Source organism: Numida meleagris, chromosome 2, assembly GCF_002078875.1.
Source record: "Numida meleagris isolate 19003 breed g44 Domestic line chromosome 2, NumMel1.0, whole genome shotgun sequence".
Taxonomy (NCBI): Eukaryota; Metazoa; Chordata; class Aves; order Galliformes; family Numididae; genus Numida; species Numida meleagris.
The window spans coordinates 131,821,957-131,840,920 of NC_034410.1; the positions used below are offsets into that span (position 1 = coordinate 131,821,957).

The 18,964-nt window shown below is 37.6% G+C and overlaps 1 protein-coding gene across 3 annotated transcripts in view; it reads right to left on the minus strand.

Annotated features, from left to right (window-relative positions):
* Window positions 1-18,964, minus strand: part of CSMD3 (CUB and Sushi multiple domains 3) — a 641,503-nt gene that overhangs the window by 22,989 nt on the left and 599,550 nt on the right. For all 3 annotated transcript variants that reach the window (XM_021388208.1, XM_021388207.1, XM_021388206.1), the window contains 6 exons: window positions 16,135-16,317; window positions 14,888-15,064; window positions 13,081-13,260; window positions 9,213-9,386; window positions 6,565-6,738; window positions 6,235-6,308 (listed from right to left, as the gene is read on the minus strand). In XM_021388208.1, the coding sequence (XP_021243883.1) occupies window positions 6,235-6,308; window positions 6,565-6,738; window positions 9,213-9,386; window positions 13,081-13,260; window positions 14,888-15,064; window positions 16,135-16,317 (962 nt within the window). The remainder of the gene's footprint in view (window positions 1-6,234; window positions 6,309-6,564; window positions 6,739-9,212; window positions 9,387-13,080; window positions 13,261-14,887; window positions 15,065-16,134; window positions 16,318-18,964) is intronic.

Consider the following 18,964-nt stretch of genomic DNA (forward strand, 5'->3'; position numbering starts at 1 on the left):
CTATCAAATAGAGTTATTGTGCTCTTTGTGTCTGTTGTGCTTTCCACAGAAATAAATAGGAGGCATTACTTTCAGAGCAACCTTCATCGTATTAATTCCAAAGCAAGTTAGTCCAAGGTCTGCCTCTGTGTATTCTGTCTTGTCATGAAACAACACTCCACTTCGTTGCCTGGAGAAAATTGTGACAATTATATAACCACTTCTCTGTAGCTGTCATCTAACAAAATCTGAAAACCCGAAGATTGCTAGAATCAGTCACGACTGCATAAAAGCCACAACAGTGACAAACCAAAGAAATCTGTGGCCAAGACTTAGAATAATCTTTAGCTTCAACCCCTTGTTTCTAAAACTGAATTTAATATTGTAAATCTGCTCAAATTTTAATCAGGCCTTTCTTGAGTTTCTGAATATCTATAGTTTGTAGTTAACTCCTACTACAGGCACCACATTCCAGTTTGACCTGGAAGCTTCTAGATTACTTTTCTGCATACTCCTGTTGATATGACTGCACTTTTCAGCCGTACTACCAAACATGGAGGTAGCAGAATAATTTTGACTCTTCATTAGTTTGTTCGCACCTGCCTTACCATATTTCTAGCAAACCATAAATCACATTTCTGCATCTGTACACCACTCATCCATGAAAACAACTCACTGACATCTTTATTTTGTGTGATTCAGAAAATCAGAAATTAAGAAGCTTTTTCAATTTCACATTTTAGTATTGTTACTCATTAAACAATATAATTAAAGTATTATTAAAGTATTATTAAAAAGTATTAAAGTATTATTAAAGTAAATTAAAGTATTCTTAAAATATAATTGTGTGGCAGGCTAACTATGACCTAGTTGCTATTACTGAAACATGGTGGGACCACTCCCATGACTGGAGTACTGTGATGGATGGCTACAAGCTCTTCAGAAGGGATAGACAAGGAAGGAAGGGTGGTGGTGTTTATATTAACTCTTGATGGTAAAGAGTGTTTTGATGTTGAAGAGCTTGGGATTGGAAATGATAAAGTTGAGTGTCTATGGATAAGGATCAGGGGGAAGGCCTGTAGGCGTGATATCTTGGTGGGGTCTGTTATAGACTGCCTAAATGAAGACGAAGAGGTGGACAAGGCATTCTATGAGCAGCTTGCAGAAGTTGCATGATCGCCAGCGCTCGTTCTCATGGGAGAATTCAACTTCCCCAATATATACTGGAAATATAATACAGTGCACAGAAAGCAGTCCAGGAGGTTTCTAGACTGTAGATAGCTTCCTGACACAGCTGGTATGAGAGCCTGCCAGGAGTGGTGCCCCACTAGACCTGCTCTTCACTAACAGAGAAGGACTGGTGGGAGATGTGAAGACTGGGGACTGTCTTGGGCAGAGCGACCATGAAGTTATAGAGTTCTCTATTGGTGATGTCAGAAGGGTGACTAACAAAACTGCTATCTTGAACTTCCTCATTCCAGAGGATGGACTTCGAACTGTTCAGGACACTTGTTGCAGGGTCCCTTGGGAGTCACTTGTGAAGGGCAAAGGGGTCCAGGAAGCCTGGACGCTCCTCAAGACGGAAATCTTAAAGGCACAAGTGCGGGCTGTTCCTGAGGCAAGCTGGAGGCGAAGATGACCAGTGTGGATGAACCAGGAACTTTTGTTGAGATGCTGGGAGAAAAAGAGAGTCTATGTCCTCTGGAAGATGGGACAGGCTACTTGGGGACACTACAAAGAAGTTGCTAAGATATGCAGGGAGGAAGATAGAAAGGCAAAAGCCCAGCTTGAACTCAGACTGGCCACTGCAGTAAAAGAGAACAATAAATACTTTTACAAATATATTAACAGTAAGAGAAGAACCAAGGAGAATTTCCATCCTTTACTTGATGCAGCAGGGAATGTGACCACTCCACAGTGTCATAATAATCATCGTAGCATCATAGAATGGCCTGGGTTGAAAAGGACCTCAAAGATCATCTGGTTTCAACCACCTGTGTTGCAGGGTCACAAACCACTAGACCAGGCTGCCCAGAGCCACGTCCAGCCTGGCCTTGAATGCTTCCAGGGATGGGGCATCCACAACCTCCTTGGGCAACCTGTTCCAGTGCATCACCACCCTCTGTGTGAAAAACTTCCTCCTTATATCTAACCTAAATCTCCCCTGTCTCAGTTTAAAACCATTCCCACTTGTCCTATCGCTATCCACCCTCATAAACAATCGTTCCCCCTCCTGTTTATATGCTCCCTTCAAATATCGGAAGGCCACAATGAGGTCCCCCCGGAGCCTTCTCTACTCCAAGCTAAACAAGCCCAGTTCCCTCAACCTTTCTTCACAGGAGAGGTGCTCCAGCCCTCTGATCATCTCGGTGGCCCTCCTCCTAACTCGTTCTAAGAGCTCCCCGTCTTTCTTGTACTGAGGGCCCCAGGCCTGGATGCAGTACTCCAGATGGGGCCTCACGAAGGCCGAGCAGAGGGGGACAATCACCTCCCTCTCCCTGCTGGCCACTCCTCTTTTAATGCAGCCCAGAACACAGTTGGCCTTCCGGGCTGCCAGCGCACACTGCTGGCTCATGTCCAGCTTCTCATCCCCCAGGACTCCCAAGTTCTTCTCCCCAGGGCTGTTCTCAAGGAGTTCTTCCCCCAGTGTGTATAAATACTTGGGATTGCCCCAGCCCAGGTGCAGCACCTTGCATTTGGCCTTGTTGAACCTCATTAGGTTCATATGGGCCCACTTCTCCTGTCCAGGTCAAGGAATATATCCTTATAAGGATAAGGAAAAGGCTGAGGTTCTAAACGCCTTCTTTACCTCTGCCTTTAATACTCGGAACAGTTAACCTCAGGGCACTTTATGCCGTGAGCTGGAAGTCTGCAGAATACACCCCCAGTGATTCAGGAGGAGATAGTTAAGAGAGCTGCTCCTCCATCTGGACTGTCACAATTCCATGGAACCAGACAGGCTCCAACCTAGGGTGCTGATGGAGCTGGTGGAGGTGATTGCAAAGCCGCCTTCCATCATCTATCAGCATTCCTGGTTATCTGGAGAGGTCCCAGAGGATTGGAGGCTTGCTGATGTGACTCCCATCTACAAGAAGGGCTGTAAGGAGGATCTGGGGAACCACAGGCCTGTCAGCCTGACCTAGGCACTAGGGGAAGTTAGGGAGCAAATCATCTTGGGTGAGATCACATGGCAAGTGCATGACATCCAGGGGATCAGGCCCAGCCAACATGGGTTCATGAAAGGCAAGCCGTGCTTGTCCAACCTAATCTCATTCTGTGACCATGTGACCAGACTGGTAGATGAGGGAGAGGCTGTTGATATAGCCTACCTAGACTTCAGCAAAGCCTTTCACATGGTCTCCCACAGTATTCTCCTAGGGAAACTGGCTGCCTGTGGCCTGGACAAGTATATTCTTCTCTGGGTAAAGAACTGGCAAGAGGGCCGTGCCCAGCAAGTAGTAATTAGTGGGGTTAAGTCCAGCTGGTGTCCCATTACAAGTGGTGTCCCCCAGGGGTCAGTACTGAGGCCCATCTTGTTTAATATCTTTACTGATGACCTAGATGAGGGGATTGAGTGTACCCTCAGTAAGTTTGCAGATGACACCAAGTTGGGAGGTAGTGTCAATCTGCCTGAGGGTAAGGAGGCCCTTCAGAGGGATCTGGATAGGCTGGATTGCTGGGTTGAGGCAAATGAGATGAGGTTCAACAAGGCCAAGTGCCAGGTCCTGCACTTTGGCAACAATAACCCCATCCAATGCTATAGGCTTGGGACAGAGTGGCAAGATGACTGTGAAGAGGTAAGGGACCTGGGGGTGTTGGTCAATGCTTGGCTGAACATGAGCTGACAGTGTGCCCAGGTGGCCAACGGGGCGAATGCCATCCTGGCCTGCATTAGAAGTAGCGTAGCCAGCAGGAGCAGGAAAGTAATCATTCCCCTCTACTCAGCTCTTGTGAGGCTGCACCTCAAGTACTGTGTTCAGTTTTGGGTCCCTCACTACAAGAAAGACATCAAGGCCCTGGAACCTGTCCAGAGAAGGGCAACAAAACTGGTGAGGAGTCTACAGCACAAGTCTTATGAGGAATGGCTAAGGGAGCTGGGATTGTTCAGTCTGGAGAAGAGGAGGCTCAGGGGAGACCTTATCGCTCACTACAACTTCCTGAAGTGAGGTTGGGATGAGGAGGGAGCTGGCCTCTTCTCTCAGAAGACAAATAGGACCTGAGGAAATGGCCACAAATTGCGCCAGGGGAGATTTAGATTAGATATAAGGAAAAACTTTTTCTCTCAAAGAGTCATCAGGCACTGGAATGCCTTCCACAGGGAAGTAGTGGAGTCACCATCCTTGGCGGTGTTCAAGAGGCATCTGGATGAGGTGCTACAAGACATGATTTAGTAGTTCAGTGGGTAGTAATGGTGATAGGAGGTTGTCTGGACTAGATGATCTTGTAGGTCCTTTCCAACCTTGCAATTCTATGATTCTATGAAAGATCTCTTGCTACATTATGAAAAGGGTTTTCCATCACTGACTACAAAAACTCCCTTTTTAGCATCTCATTGTCTATATAGCACTCTGTACGGAAAACACACAACGGAAGTATTACTCTGCATATACTAATGTCATGGTTTTATGATTTTGGTTATTGGTTATTGGTATTCCACATCATAACGTCACGTAGTGTATGTACCTGTTTCTCAGAAGAGAAGAACTACTACATTCCCCAGGGGACTTTGCAACCCTGTTACCATTTTCTGGTCAGAGGGAAAGAGAAAAACTTGCATATCATGAGACCTTTTCTCTTTTTCCACCCGTCTCTCGTCCCGGCAGCATCTCGCTCCCCAGCCGTCTCACTGTTGGTATTAGAGTAAGGCCTGCTTTAATTTTGGACACTCTTTCTCGTTGTATCGGATTTATCAGCTTAAATTGTAATTATATTATATTATAGTGTGCTATTTTGCATTCCGATGTCCTATTTAGTAAATTAGTTTGTTTCTCCTCAGATTGTTGCCGTTGTTCTGAGGCCCATCTCCTTACCCTTTTTCCCTTTTCTCTTTCCCAGGGCATGGGTCCATGGGTCCCCCGCCCCATTCGTCATGGAACCAGGCCGAACCTGCCCAGGAAACACATCGCATGTAACTCCACCAGGAGAATACGCAAACAACATTTGCTTACAAAACAGCCTTGCAGCAAAGATCAACAGCCTTCTGAGCTGTATCTAGCAGATCAGTGCCAGTAGGTCTAGGGAGGTGATCCTTTCCCTCTGCTCAGCCCTGGTGAGACACACCTGTGTGCTGTGTACATTGCTGGGCTCCCCAGAACAAGAGATGCAGGGACATACTACACTGAGTCCAGTGAAAGGCCACAAAGTGATCAAGGGACTGGAGCATCTGACACATAAGGAGAGGCTGAGAGAACTGTGCTTGTTCGACTTGCAAAATAAAAGGCTCAAGAGGAATCCTATCAATGTGTACAAACAACTGTTGGGGGCAAGAAAGGAAACAGAGCCAGACTTTTCTCAGTGGTGTCCAGTGATCAGACCAGTGGCAAAACAGGCACCAATTGAAACTCAGAAAACTCTGTTTAAACATAAGAAAAAGCATTTTTACTGTAAGGATGATAAACCTTGAACAGTTTGCTGAGGGAGTTGGTAGGGTCTCCATCCCTGGAAATGTTCCAAACCCACCTGGACACGGCCCTAAACAGCCAGCCCAAGTTGATCCTGCTTTGAGAAGGTGGTGATTGGACTAGAAGCTTTCCAGAGGCACCTGCTGGCCTCAGTGATTCTAATTCATTTGTGGTTCTATCTTTTCAGAAAAGTAAAACCACCCAAACACAACATAAGCAATGACACCCCACCTGCCCCAACTTCCCCTCCAAAAAACTCCAACCAAACAAATATTTTTTAAAAGTATGCTTATGTTAGCAGTTTGGCACAAAGTATACACACTTTGAGAGTGAAAAATCTTATTTGACGAACAATAGAGAGCGCATATATATTGCTTTGAAATACTGAACTCCTTCAAGGTGAAACTTGAAGCAAAACTTGAACAGCACATTTTCATTATAAAGCACTCAATACATAACAGGGACACAAAGTCAGGATAACCCAGCAAGCAGAAATAAGGAAACACAGTAATATTTGAGCAACCAGCTTTTTTAGGACACAGGCAGTTTCTTGACCTCTAATCAGAAGTTTATAAACTTTGAGGCAGGATAAAACATCTTTAATATCCAATTAATAAAAAATAGCATACTCTACCTGATAGCCAAATGTGTTGTTTTGCGATCCGTGCCTTGGTACTCCTGGATTCTCACATGCTGTGCGAGTAGGTTCTTAAAAAAATATATATTATAAATTAAAGACAAAGCAAAGTATGATATTTTAATGAAACATATGAATGTATAGAGAAAGTTTGCACAAAAACGTGCAGTGAGCCAATGAGAGAAACAGAAATAAAGTCACTTGATTCTCATACAGTATATAGAAACATGAAGATAATGTGAAATATCTGAAAACTCCTAGACTGACCTTACAGGAAAAGGAATAATAAGCATTCAGGAAATGTCTACAATATGGGTGTCACCTTACCTATACATCGAGGTGAAGAACCGCTCCAGGTGCCATCTGCTTGGCAAATTCTAGTGCTGGAGCCAACCAAAATAAAAGGCAGATTGCAGATGAACGAGACTTCTGACTGGTAGATGAAGCTCTTGCCTTCTCTTTTCCCCTGAGCAGGTACTCCAGGGTCACCACAAAACTTTGCTGTGAGAAAAGACATGACAGAAAAGAAATGTATCATTTATTATAATGCCCTCTACCTACCATTGCTGACACTGACTGTGGAGGATCTTCATGCACACTCATGCTGATGAAGTAAAAAGGCATATCTACAACACATTAAAATTGTATACAATTTTACAGCCTTAAGTGGAATTGGACTGTCTAAAGAATTATGGGCTCAATTCTCAAAAAGTTCTGTGAATTGGAGCTAGTGCCACAGAAATAATCTAATTCATTGATTGAAAAATCACAGTTGTAATTTTTATTTTAATTATCAAAATCATATGGAAGTCTTAATTTGAAAATATATGCAATATATATTTTTAAGACAGAAGTCTGAAATTGTCTCTATATCAGTTTTTTTGTATTAACAAAGTAGCAGCTACTCTCAAGCAAAAAGAAAAATCCTCACATAACAGAAATGTTTTGTTAAGTTTGCTATTTTTTAATTAAAAAAACGACACTAAAATTTCATCTTTCCACTGTCAGTAACCTTTAACTAGTCACTGAATATCTACTGAGTATCTGCCTTTGATATAGAAGCCATGGAAACTAGGCACTATGCTAATTCCCAGCGGTTTTCCTCTGATAGTGAAATAGGGAACTACAGGACAAACTAAAAATACAGCAAACCAGAAGTTTTGTGAATGTTCCCATTCCCAATGGAAATATTGTCCTATGGTTTCCTGGAACTTTTAACAGAGATAGGGAGAGCTTTTAAAAAAGATGGCTCTTTGGAGCTCTGGCAGTGAGGCTATGAGGCTACTCTCATTCTTCAATGATGTTTAATTGACTAATAGTAAGTTAAATCTGTAGCTAAGCATTTTCAGGAACAGACCTATATTTTTTTTGCCATCTATTGTTAAGCCTATAAAAACACCAGTCCTTTACTAAAGATGCAATATGACTAATTAAACAGACATATTTAGTAGGTCATAGATGATAAATAACCAAAAAAAAAGAGCATATATCCCATTCCAAATTATTCCACCTAACTATAACTTGCATATATTCAGCTACAGGCTCTATGGAACCAAGCGGGGAACTAAATTTCTGGTGTCAAGAGCAGTTTAAAGATTGCTCATTGAGAATGATTTTCACCAGCTCCCTCTCATTTCTGCCAGATGGCAGCTAGCTTAAGCTGTTTGGCAAGCACTGGCTGCCCATTGATTTACACTGCAAACCAATGGGTAACCTCTGCACATCAGCAATACTCAGTTAATATAATCCCTGCATGAAACCGTCTTTAATTCCCGGGCAGCCGTACTCTGGGCTAACTATACCTTTAAAATATTTTAAAGGTGGAGCCCCTTTTTCAGAGCATACTTAAGTATTACAACATCAAAGATGACAAATAGATTATGATATAAAAAAATGAATGTAAGAACACAATATTTCAGTCAAGAGCAAACAATGAAAAGCATTTTACATGGTCTTTGCCGTTCTTAATATCGTAAATTCTAGAAAACCTTCATCTAGTGAACATAAATAGCAAATGCTTCCAGAAACAATGCCTTTCACCATGCTGCAGTTTTGATGTGTAGTTTCAGCAACACTGTTCAGCAACTGTTTTTGATAGGGGGAGAATATCCTTAGTGGGAAAAGAAAAGAAATTATGATGATCACTACGGTTCCATACTATTAGGATGTCGCTTAAATAGAGAATGTTCTTGAAAGGGAGATGAAGAATGCAAAAAAAAAGGTAAAATAATGGAAAACTGCTTTTTTCAACATTTAGAAAGCTAGTTAGCAAGCTCAAATGAAGCTTTAGAGCCACCAAGATGAAATTATCTTCGAGATAGACTCCTTGCTCAAGATTGCATTTCCTGTGGTATAGTTGTTCTACCAATAACTACTAAACATCATTCTTCAATGCAAACAACTGAATCTCTCAGAAGCATCACAATCACTTCTTTAAAGAGGTTTTTTAAACAATAAGTGGAACAATACAAACCTAAGGAAAAAGGCTCCTTTGCTATTACAATTAAATTTCTAGCAATATAAAAATCAATCAATGTGACAACTTTCAAGTTAATAAAATTTACTGCACAGAACTTATAACTTAATTTAGTGTATGCGGAAAAATAGAAAATTGTCAGGGAACACCCCTGGGATTTAGTAAACACTAGTCTTATACACAACTCTCTGTGATATCAGAGAAAGTCTAGCATGAGTAATGAGCAAATAAAGAGTGTATAATGAAATTTCCCCTATTCTGTACATAGCTGGATCCAAATACAAGACAGCATGTTGATTTTTCTTTGGGATATTTGATGTTCATTGCCCATAATATTTCTTTTGTTTTCCTGTGTCCTCACAAATGATTTACAGATATTCCTCTCTCTTCACTAATATATAAATAATATCACAACTTTAGACAACATTTTTTAAAATATACATAAAAAAAAGCACAATATTTGAATTAAGAAATACAAGACGATAGAGAAAACACTTACGCAAGCACTGAGGTACTTCACCACTCCAAGTTCCATTCCCAACACAAGTCAAAACAGCAGGAAAAGAGAGTTCATAGCCTGAAGAGCAAACATAGCTAATGCTAAATCCCCAGTCCAAGTTTGTTCCTTCCAACCTTCCATTAGAGATCTGCGGAGGAGTTGGGCAGGTAACAGCTGCAATAATATTCAAAATAATTAGATCCAGCTGCTGTAAATATTCCCTGTGTACACTGTTACAAGAAGAACCATATGTGCTAATTTCACCTTTTTTAGAGGACAATTGAGTGAGAACATGCTATATTTCTCAATATATTGTTGCCACATTTCCTGGAGTTAGTACTTCCTGGTTTCCTCCACTTCAGAGACATACCATAATGGTTGATTGATAAAGCGTTTTAAACTGGATGCTGTATCAAGCAAGGTAACAAGATTACCTCAGAATTAGTATAGAGACTATGAAGTGTACAATATTTAAAAAATGTAATATTACACTAATTGAATTTGCTTATTTGTGTTGACAACATAGGGTATGATTATTTTTAGTGAGATAATAGTCAAATAATAGTCAAATATTTTCTACCTATCAATAAATTTATACATATTCCAGATACTAATGCCCAAAGATCAACTTCCAGGGCATGATTCCTCTAAAATATGCCTGGAAAGTTTGTTTCTATGTACCATAATGTGATTAATACTTGGTTCATGACTAGCTCCTCAACAAAAAAGCACATCTAAGTAGAAGGATAAAATTGCAAGATTTGCATCCTCTTGAAATTGTCAGTGTTGCTTCTTCTAAGAAGCCCAACTCCATTGCAAGTTTCTCATTTCCAGGCCTCCCGCGAAAAAAAAAAATAGAAACACATCTTCTACTCATCTGTAGGAAGGAAGATTGAAAAACACCACAGGAGGACTATAGAAATAACTGACATAACCATAAAGAGGATGAAGACAGATTCTTTTCAACAGTGCCCAGAGCCAAGAAAAGAAGAAATGGGCATAAACTGGAATACAAGAGTTTCTGCCTTAATATCAAGAAGCATTTCTTTACTGTATGGGTCATGAACCACTGGTACGGATTGTGGAGTCTCTTGTCCTTGGAGACCTTCAAAAGCCATCTGAACATGGTCCTGAGAAAGCTGTCCCTGTTTGAGCAGGGGCATTGACCAGATGATTTCCAAATTCCCTTCCAACCTAAACCATTTTCTGATTTCGTGACTATGTGATACAGCAACAGCTCTCAGTTACACAACGTAAAGTATATTATAAATGCAAATCTGTGTTAAAAAAAATGAAAAATAAAACAAAACAAATCAGTGCTTGAATAAGCATCTTCCTCCACCTAAACAACACAAGAGAATCATTTATATCATCTATTACAATAGCACTGCAACAATTATGTGTCCATGTTCTGGTCAGTTCATTTTCCAATTACTTTAACTAAGTAGTACCAGAAAACCCTGGTATTTTCTCCTTACAGTAAGAACTAATTATGATAAATTTCAAACATACTAATGGACATTATGTATTCCTTATAATTGCACAGTTAAATAGGTTATTAACTAGCAATGCACACCCAGTGAATCCTAGAGATTCTGTATATAATTATTATTTAGCATTAATACAATACATAAATATATATGGTCTAGATATCAAAGCCAAAAATGACAGTCTACTTCTCCCTTTACACGTTTGTTTGAATCAGATCAGAGCTAGCTCTCCTGCTCCCGGTTAGGTGCAGTATAGTCCTTAAGAATTTGATGCTGCAAGACTTTTGGTGAAACTGTGTCATAAATAATTGTTCTGCACAATGGTTTTATGATTTTTGGTTATTGGCATTCAACATCATAACATCATGTAGTGTATGGGGAGTTAAAGAATGAATGCTCCAGTTCTGTGAATAGTTCCGGCTACCTGGTTCTCAGAAAAGAAGAACTACTACATTCCCCAGAGGACTTTGCTACCCTGTTACCATTTTCCGGTCGGGGGAAAGATAAAACTCTTTGCAGATCATGAGACATTCCCTCTTCTCTTCCCGTCTCTCATCCCGGCAGCATCTCGCTCCCCAGCCGTCTCACCTTCAGCAATTAGAGTAAGGCCTCTTCGATTTTTGGACACTCTCATTTTATTGGATTTATTAGCTTAAATTGTAATTATATTGTATTATATTATGTTATTTTGCATTCCGATATCTTATTTAATAAATTAGTTTGTTTCTCCTCAGATTGTTGCCACTGTTTTTTTTTTTTTAGGCCCATCTCCCTACTCTTTTTCCCTTTTCCCTTTCCCGGGGCATGGGTCCGTGGGTCCCCCGCCTCAATAGTCATGGAACCGGGACGAATCTGCCTGTAAACTGTTGATATTCTGTGTGTTAATCTTCTAGCTTTTCACTTACAGGTGCTCTCAGAAGCAAATTAAATCTTGGCCAACCAGACCAGTATGGTCATTCTTATGCTCTTAAAATCAGATTTGTAACTGAAGCTGTGTCAGGTTAAGAGCACAATAAAATAGAAATGAGTTAATTTTTAAGAGGATCTCAAAGTTTGACATCCTCTAGAATGCACAAAATTCAAAGTGTTGGAAAAAAAAGGGACATTATCAAAGTTGAAGTAGAATTAAATTATACTTGGTAGCATATTGGAACAATTGGACTTGAGAAGGAAAATAACTGCAAATGGTGTGGAGAATCAAAAGGGATTTAACCTGTGTTTTTTTTTCTCAGGGGAGAAAATGAGGTATACAGTCAAACTTCCAGAAAAAATAAACCAGTAATGAAAACAAAGTAAGTACATGCTTAGACAACTAAGTTCTAGAAAACTAGAGATTAGACACACTTAGTATGAGCCCAGAAAGAAAGAACATTGAAAATTTAATGTTGCTTCTTTACAGTTGTGATAGCAGGAAGAGTGAAAAAAATAAGCTTATAGAGAGAGTATGTTTCTGTGTTCAGCAAGATCCTTGGAGGTTTCTCAGAGAAATTATTTTGATGACGAAGGTGATCTTTCAGTAAAGTTCAGACTTTTTGCTATTTAAACAACAAAAAAGTGTTTTAAAAAGAAATTCAATTAAACAGAAATATCACCAATACAATTAGTAAATGAGAGAAAGTGAGGACCTGGAGATGTATCATTCTAGTTTTCATGTTACAGAAAATAACAGATGAATATTTATTAGGGAACTTTCTGGAAAGATGTAGTCTTTTTGCTAAGTATGTTGATAAGCACAGGTGCACATTTAATGAGGGATGGATCAGAGAAATATCTTGTTATTACAAACAGCGTAACTCAGAGCAATTTGTCTTTGAGTTCAGTTCTATACATGCAGACCTTTCCCAAAGCCTCCCATCACGTGTTTGAGTGGTATTTTTGTAAAGACAGAGACCATTATTTTTAGCTTATCTTTGGTAATGACATCTTAACCTTAACAAACAAACAAAAAAACCCATAAACTGCTATCATTTCATATTGGCTAATTCAATGTAGCAGCATGCCAGTATTCTGTAAATATAAAAAAAAAAAATAAGAAAGAAAGAAAGAAAGAAAGAAAGAAAGAAAGAAAGAAAGAAAGAAAGAAAGAGAGAGAGAGAGAGAGAAAGAAAGAAAGAAAGAAAGAAAGAAAGAGAGAGAGAGAGAAAGAAAAACCAAACAACAACAACAACAAAAACTGTCAGCATTCATTGGTGGCATCTATAGTTTTTAAAACAGGAGAAAAGAACCAAGTGATGAAGTCATTTTCCTGCCGCCAAGCAACATATTTGTAATAACAGTAAGTTTTGATTTCTAAAAAAGTACCTGTCCGACTCCTTACAATGAACAGTGGATGTTAATGACCTAGAAGAAATAGTTGCCAATCAAAATAACTATTATACCTTTGCATGTTGGGATTGATCCACTCCATGTGCCATTGCTAGTACAAGTGCGAGTGGAGGAGCTATTTGATTCCATTGTATATCCAGGCTGGCACATATAAGTAACATTTTGTCCAACCACATAATCATCACCATATCTCATGCCATTTGCTGGAACTCCTGGATCTCCACAATTGATAACTGCAAATAAAGAATTGAAAAACAGATTTTAAAAATTGAATGTGATGTACTTATATATTAGAGGGAAAAAAAACAGGGAAAAACTAGGGATTTATTAGGGAGAAATAAGAGGAGCAAAATTATAAATCTCATCTTCATCAGCATAAAGTATGTCATCCAAATTAGCTGCCAAACACAACTTGAGCAGCTGTACAGTAATAACATTTTGGAGAAAATCAATACACCTGTTCCAAAGCAGAAGTAATGGACTGTAGAATTTTAATCAGTAAAATTTTAAGATCATAAATTAAACAAAAGCAAGAAATAAACCATGCATCCCTGCTGTTTTTTCATACCCTCCATCACTTCAGAGCCTCATTATTAAAGATATAAGTATCTGCTGTCTAGTTTATTTTTTCCATTTGAACAATCTGAAAGCAAAGATTGCCTGGAAAATTTTACAACTATATATATAAACTGAGGAGAATATTCAGAAATTCCACAAATGTTGTACATGGCTTATTCCAAAATTGGCCCTGTAGCATTTTAATGAGAGAATGGTTGTAAAACCTCTTGTGATTTCTAGTGTAAAAATTACTATAATCAAAGTTTTTCCTTAGTTCTCATCAATTTGATCTATAAGTTTCAGTTTCAGTTTTCAGAGAAAGAAATCATGAGAACCATAGTGGCAATGATCAAAAGCTGTTGTTTTCAGGAAAAAAAAAAAAAGATAAACACAAAAAATTCTATACAACATAGATATTCTATACAACATTTTATACAACATACAGCACCCATGTTTTTAACAGTTTATCTAATAGTAAATTTGACAGTCTCCCTACACCATCTTTATCACAGTTTCCTGGGCAGAAAACACATCCTGGCTACTTCAAACTCCATGTCAAAGCTTGTCCAATGAGAATGGCACCCTCTCTGTATCCTAGTTTGCAAAATAGTGGTTGGTGACCCTGCACTCAGCAGGGGGATTGAAATTCAATGATCTTTGAAGTCCTTTTCAACCCAGGCCATTCTATGATTCTATGGTTCTATGATTCTATTAAATGAGAAAACCTGTGGAGTATTCTGAACAAATCCCCTTGATCTAAACAGTTGGTGAACTGAGAATCTGAGGTACATTGTATGCCTGCTCCACAGTTTATCACAGTTTGTGCAATGGATTTTAATTAAACTGCATGATTCAAATATTCAAAAAATGAAATAGTCCCAGACAACAAAACATCCACCTGCAAATGTGGAATAGACTAGAGAATATATACCATATGTTAGCTGGGCTAGTCTAAAGGCAGCTACTGCTGCTTAGATATACCACTAAATCTAAACATAGTTAAAAATAGGAAGACAAGAAGAAGTAAAGTATGTAGATCCAGTAATTATACAGCAACCCTGACTGGTCTGTAGTCTATATATTTTGCTATACTATTTCCAGCATTCAGTAAACATAACATTCAGTAAAGATATTCTTCATCTTTTCACAGCACTATCTTTTTAGAGTATTCTATGTACAAAATTATTTATGAAGTGGTGCAAGAAAAAGCTTTCGTCTTATTTGCAGTCATCCTTAATAATTTACTTCATTATCTTTCAAAAAGGGGAAAAACAAAGAGTGTACATTAGACATGTGTCTTACTTGTGCAGTTTGGCAAGGATCCAGACCATGTTCCATTGGCAGTACATTGTCTTACAGATGATCCAGAAAGTATGTATCCTTCCATACACGAATAAATTACTGAATTAGAGAATGTAGTTCCATCAATACGAAATACTTTTCCATTAGCAGTTGTCCCTGGGTTACCACACTGTACAGCTATAAAGGAAAGTATTAAATATTTTTTAAATGTAGTTAGTTGAGATCATTTTTGAAATAATGTCAAAGGACAACTCTGCTGTCAGCAGTGTTATGTTACAGAAATCTGTGCTATTGTGCTGGAAAATGAACATTTCACCTCCTGCTGACAAAGCATGTTGTACAGTAAATAGCTGTTTAGATGAATTATTTGTTTTTATCCTTTCAGGGTAACACAGCCTGAAAAAAAAAAAAAAAAAAAAAAAAGGATTCTTTAGCTACAAAGACAGAATCCCAGCTAAGAAAGTGCCTGGTCCACAGTTGTCATTGTACACTTTGACTCCATGATATGTATGCAGTATAATATCATCAAAGTATATATCCAGTCAAATAGAGTTAAGTCAAGTAGAATCTGTTGGGAATTATTTATTTTTGAATCTAGGTGCATAAAGTGTAAACAATTATCTATAAATGTACTTTCAGAGCTCTTTTATGATAATACACAGAGCTGAACATTTCTAGAATGATTTACAACAAAGAAACTTGTTTCAGCATTTCATTTTCTATTGAATAATAATAATGTCAGTAGTGTCAGTTAACACAATTTTTAAACCAATCATTTACTGCATAAAATATCTAATGAAATTCTGACATTGTAATTTCTCTAAAACTCAGCTCTGTCTCGGAAATTCAAATTTATCAAGGTCATTAAAGATCAGGTGATGGTGAGCTTTTTTGGGAAAAATCTTTCACTAGAAATTGAGTTTTAGGAGTCCTACTTTTTCTGTTTAATTTTTCTACTAGATAACACATAAAGCTGATGCTGACTCAAGAAGAAGAAACAAACAGTCTAGTATATTTAAAAATAATGATAATAAAAAACCCACCTTTTTTTAAAAAAGGCGTTTCAAGGAGTTTCTTGCTAGCAAATGATTTCAAATTTGCATCTTGATGTCAAGTACAATACATTGCAACAACTTACTGGAAAAATTTTAACGGTCAGTACAAAGACATGTCACAAAACTGGCAATGTAAAATTTGTTTTCTGATTAGCATGTCTATCAAGATAGTTTGTATCTTTGGTGATATACCTTTACATTCAGGTTGTCTCCCTGTCCAACTTCCATTTGCCAGACATGTTCTTTCTTCTGAGCCATGGAGAATGTACCCAACATCACAGCTGAAATGTACTGTGCTTTTAATTTTAAAATTGTTTTCTTCCCTAGATCCATGACCTGGAATACCTGGATCACCACAAGAACCAGCTGTATCACCTAGAATTTGAAATACAGAGGCTAGAATAAATATGAAATACTATGTTACTGCATTTAAAATATGTTTACGTGTATTTATTTTATAAAAAAACATAATTTTTTAGAAATAAAGATACACCTGAGTGGGTGAGTCCCCGTAATTACAAAATTACTTGATTTGCAAATCATTGACTTTTACCATTTTTACATAAATGCAGAATAGAAATTATAATTATCTCAATGTTTCCTTTAGATAATATTAAACTTTTGGTAACAGAATTATCAAACAAGAATTTAAAAAAAATTAGCTAAAACCTTGGCCATGCAAATTACATTGTCATTTAATATAATGTGCGTGTAAACAATTGGTGCTATAGTTTAAAGCATTTACAATTAGCATATTAACTCCAGCGGTTTTAACAGCTAGCTGACTCTCTGATTCAAACTTGCATACTCAAAAATTTAAGCTCTTTTCTGTTTACCTGTATCATTAAATGAACAGATTAGTAAAGCAGCCTGCCATCCCTCTTTAGAAATAAAAGGTAAAATTGCAGCCTAAATGATGTCAATTCAAATAACATTATAAGTTTTCAGAATGTCTAATGTACAAGCTACTTAGGTGAACTAACATCCTTTAGTTTGAAAGCAGTCTGCTACATTTTTTTTTAATTCAAAGTGCTCTATTTCAAGATATATTTATTGCTGTGTTATGAATCCTTCTGTTATATTTTCCAGTCTTATTTTCTTAAACTACAAATAATTCATTATTATTCCATATTTGTAAAGTTTCTACAATAACAGCTCAATTTTCAGCAAGTTACTTGCCATAATGCCTAAAATAATATTATGAGGAAAAAAAATGCAAATAGGCATTTTGCTGTGCCAAATATAAATTAAATATTTCTTTTGTAAATTTAATTGTGTTCTTTTCTAATGCCTGTTACTGGAAATTACTACTCGTTTAATCTTAGAGAGGTTAACTGCCATTTTTTTTTTTATTGAAAGTTACAGAAACAGCTTTTCTCAATGACTAATCACATCAGGAAGTAAGAATGATATGATATCATAACAGAACATATTTTCATTACCTCATACAGAGATTTAACTCTGTGATTTTCAAAGTCAACTATGAATAACAACCATGCTCCAATCACATGTAACAAATTCTCAGCTGGCATTAAATTTCCATTAAAAGGAGGTTATTTGTCTGCTTAAGTTAGTACACAATGACTTGTGCCCTTACATTCTATATTGCTCTAAGTTTCTGACTCCAGCTGACATGCTTGTGATGACTGAAAACTGAACACCAGAAGATATCAGTAGGAAACCAAAATTCCGTCTAGCTCTGGGATATGAAATGTTTTAAGGCTAATTTAACAAAAACTTGGTCACTTTATGTTTGTTCACCTAGCATTTTCTGCTTGAATTCCTATATATCCACATATGAAAAAGTCAATAATGCTGTCTCCTGAGAATTATCTATTATTTATTACTAATATCACCACCAACAAAATAGAATGTCTAAGGCTTTAATATATGTAGGTTGCTCTGGAAGTAATGCCTCTTATTTATTTCCGCAGACACTGCAACAGATGCAAAGAGCACAACAATGTTATTTGATAGAGAATTTTTTTAGCTACAAAATACTTTCTTTAACAGTCATTACCATTAGCAATGCATTTTCATCAATGATGAATGAGAGCTTGCATGCTGTGCTTGTAAAAATATGCACCAGTGAAGGCGACCCACTGCCACTGTTGCCATTGCTGAAACACAGCACCTACCACCTCACTGTGCTCATATCCACTCTTTGGTCTCCATAAACATTCAATGAATGTCAATGGGTGCAATTTTTTCCTTATGGAGCAGTTCGATGGCACGCCTTTGCTTCATATGCACCTCCATGTCAGATGCCTTTTAGTCAAGACTACTCCTCTGCTGCTATGTGTTCCATGGCAACAAAATTTAATGGAGTATTGGTGGGAAGGTTCAACCTCTACTGCCATACTACTAATACCGGCTTCTGACATCGTGGGTCAAAAAAAAAAAAAAAAAAGAGGCATTACTTTTGGTACAGCCCTTGTACATAACAATTGTGGAATCGCGTTATCAAGGCTAATAATGAAGACATATAAATTCACACATTGTTTGATGTAAAATATGGTAATTCTGTGTGGTAATCTGCAAATTATTTTAAAATTACAAACTCTTTGATAGGAAGGTCTAAAAGATGTTCTAAGATAGAATAGTAGCTTGATACAAAACAGCTAAAGAAAATAACTGTACAAATGCTGTGGTCAGTCAGAATTTGATACCTTACAATCTAGGTCAAATTAACTACAATCTATGTCAAAGCAGTGTTTCTTCATGAACTGAGAAAAAAATGATTGTATCAGGTTAGAATTTTCTAGAATTATGAGAATTTTCATGTACATCACTTATGTATTCTTATTGCAATATATCAATTTATATCAACATCAATTTAATAACAGAATGATTACAGATGGATTATAGAAGAGTTTTATTTTCAGTAAGATTTTTGTTGGTTTTTTTTTTACATTTTCTTTACATTTTCAGGCTTTGAATTAGTACTTTTTTTCTGTTTCTTTTTTTTTTTAAAATTCACAAAATAGGAACTTAAATTTCATTTGTAATTTTTCACTTTTAT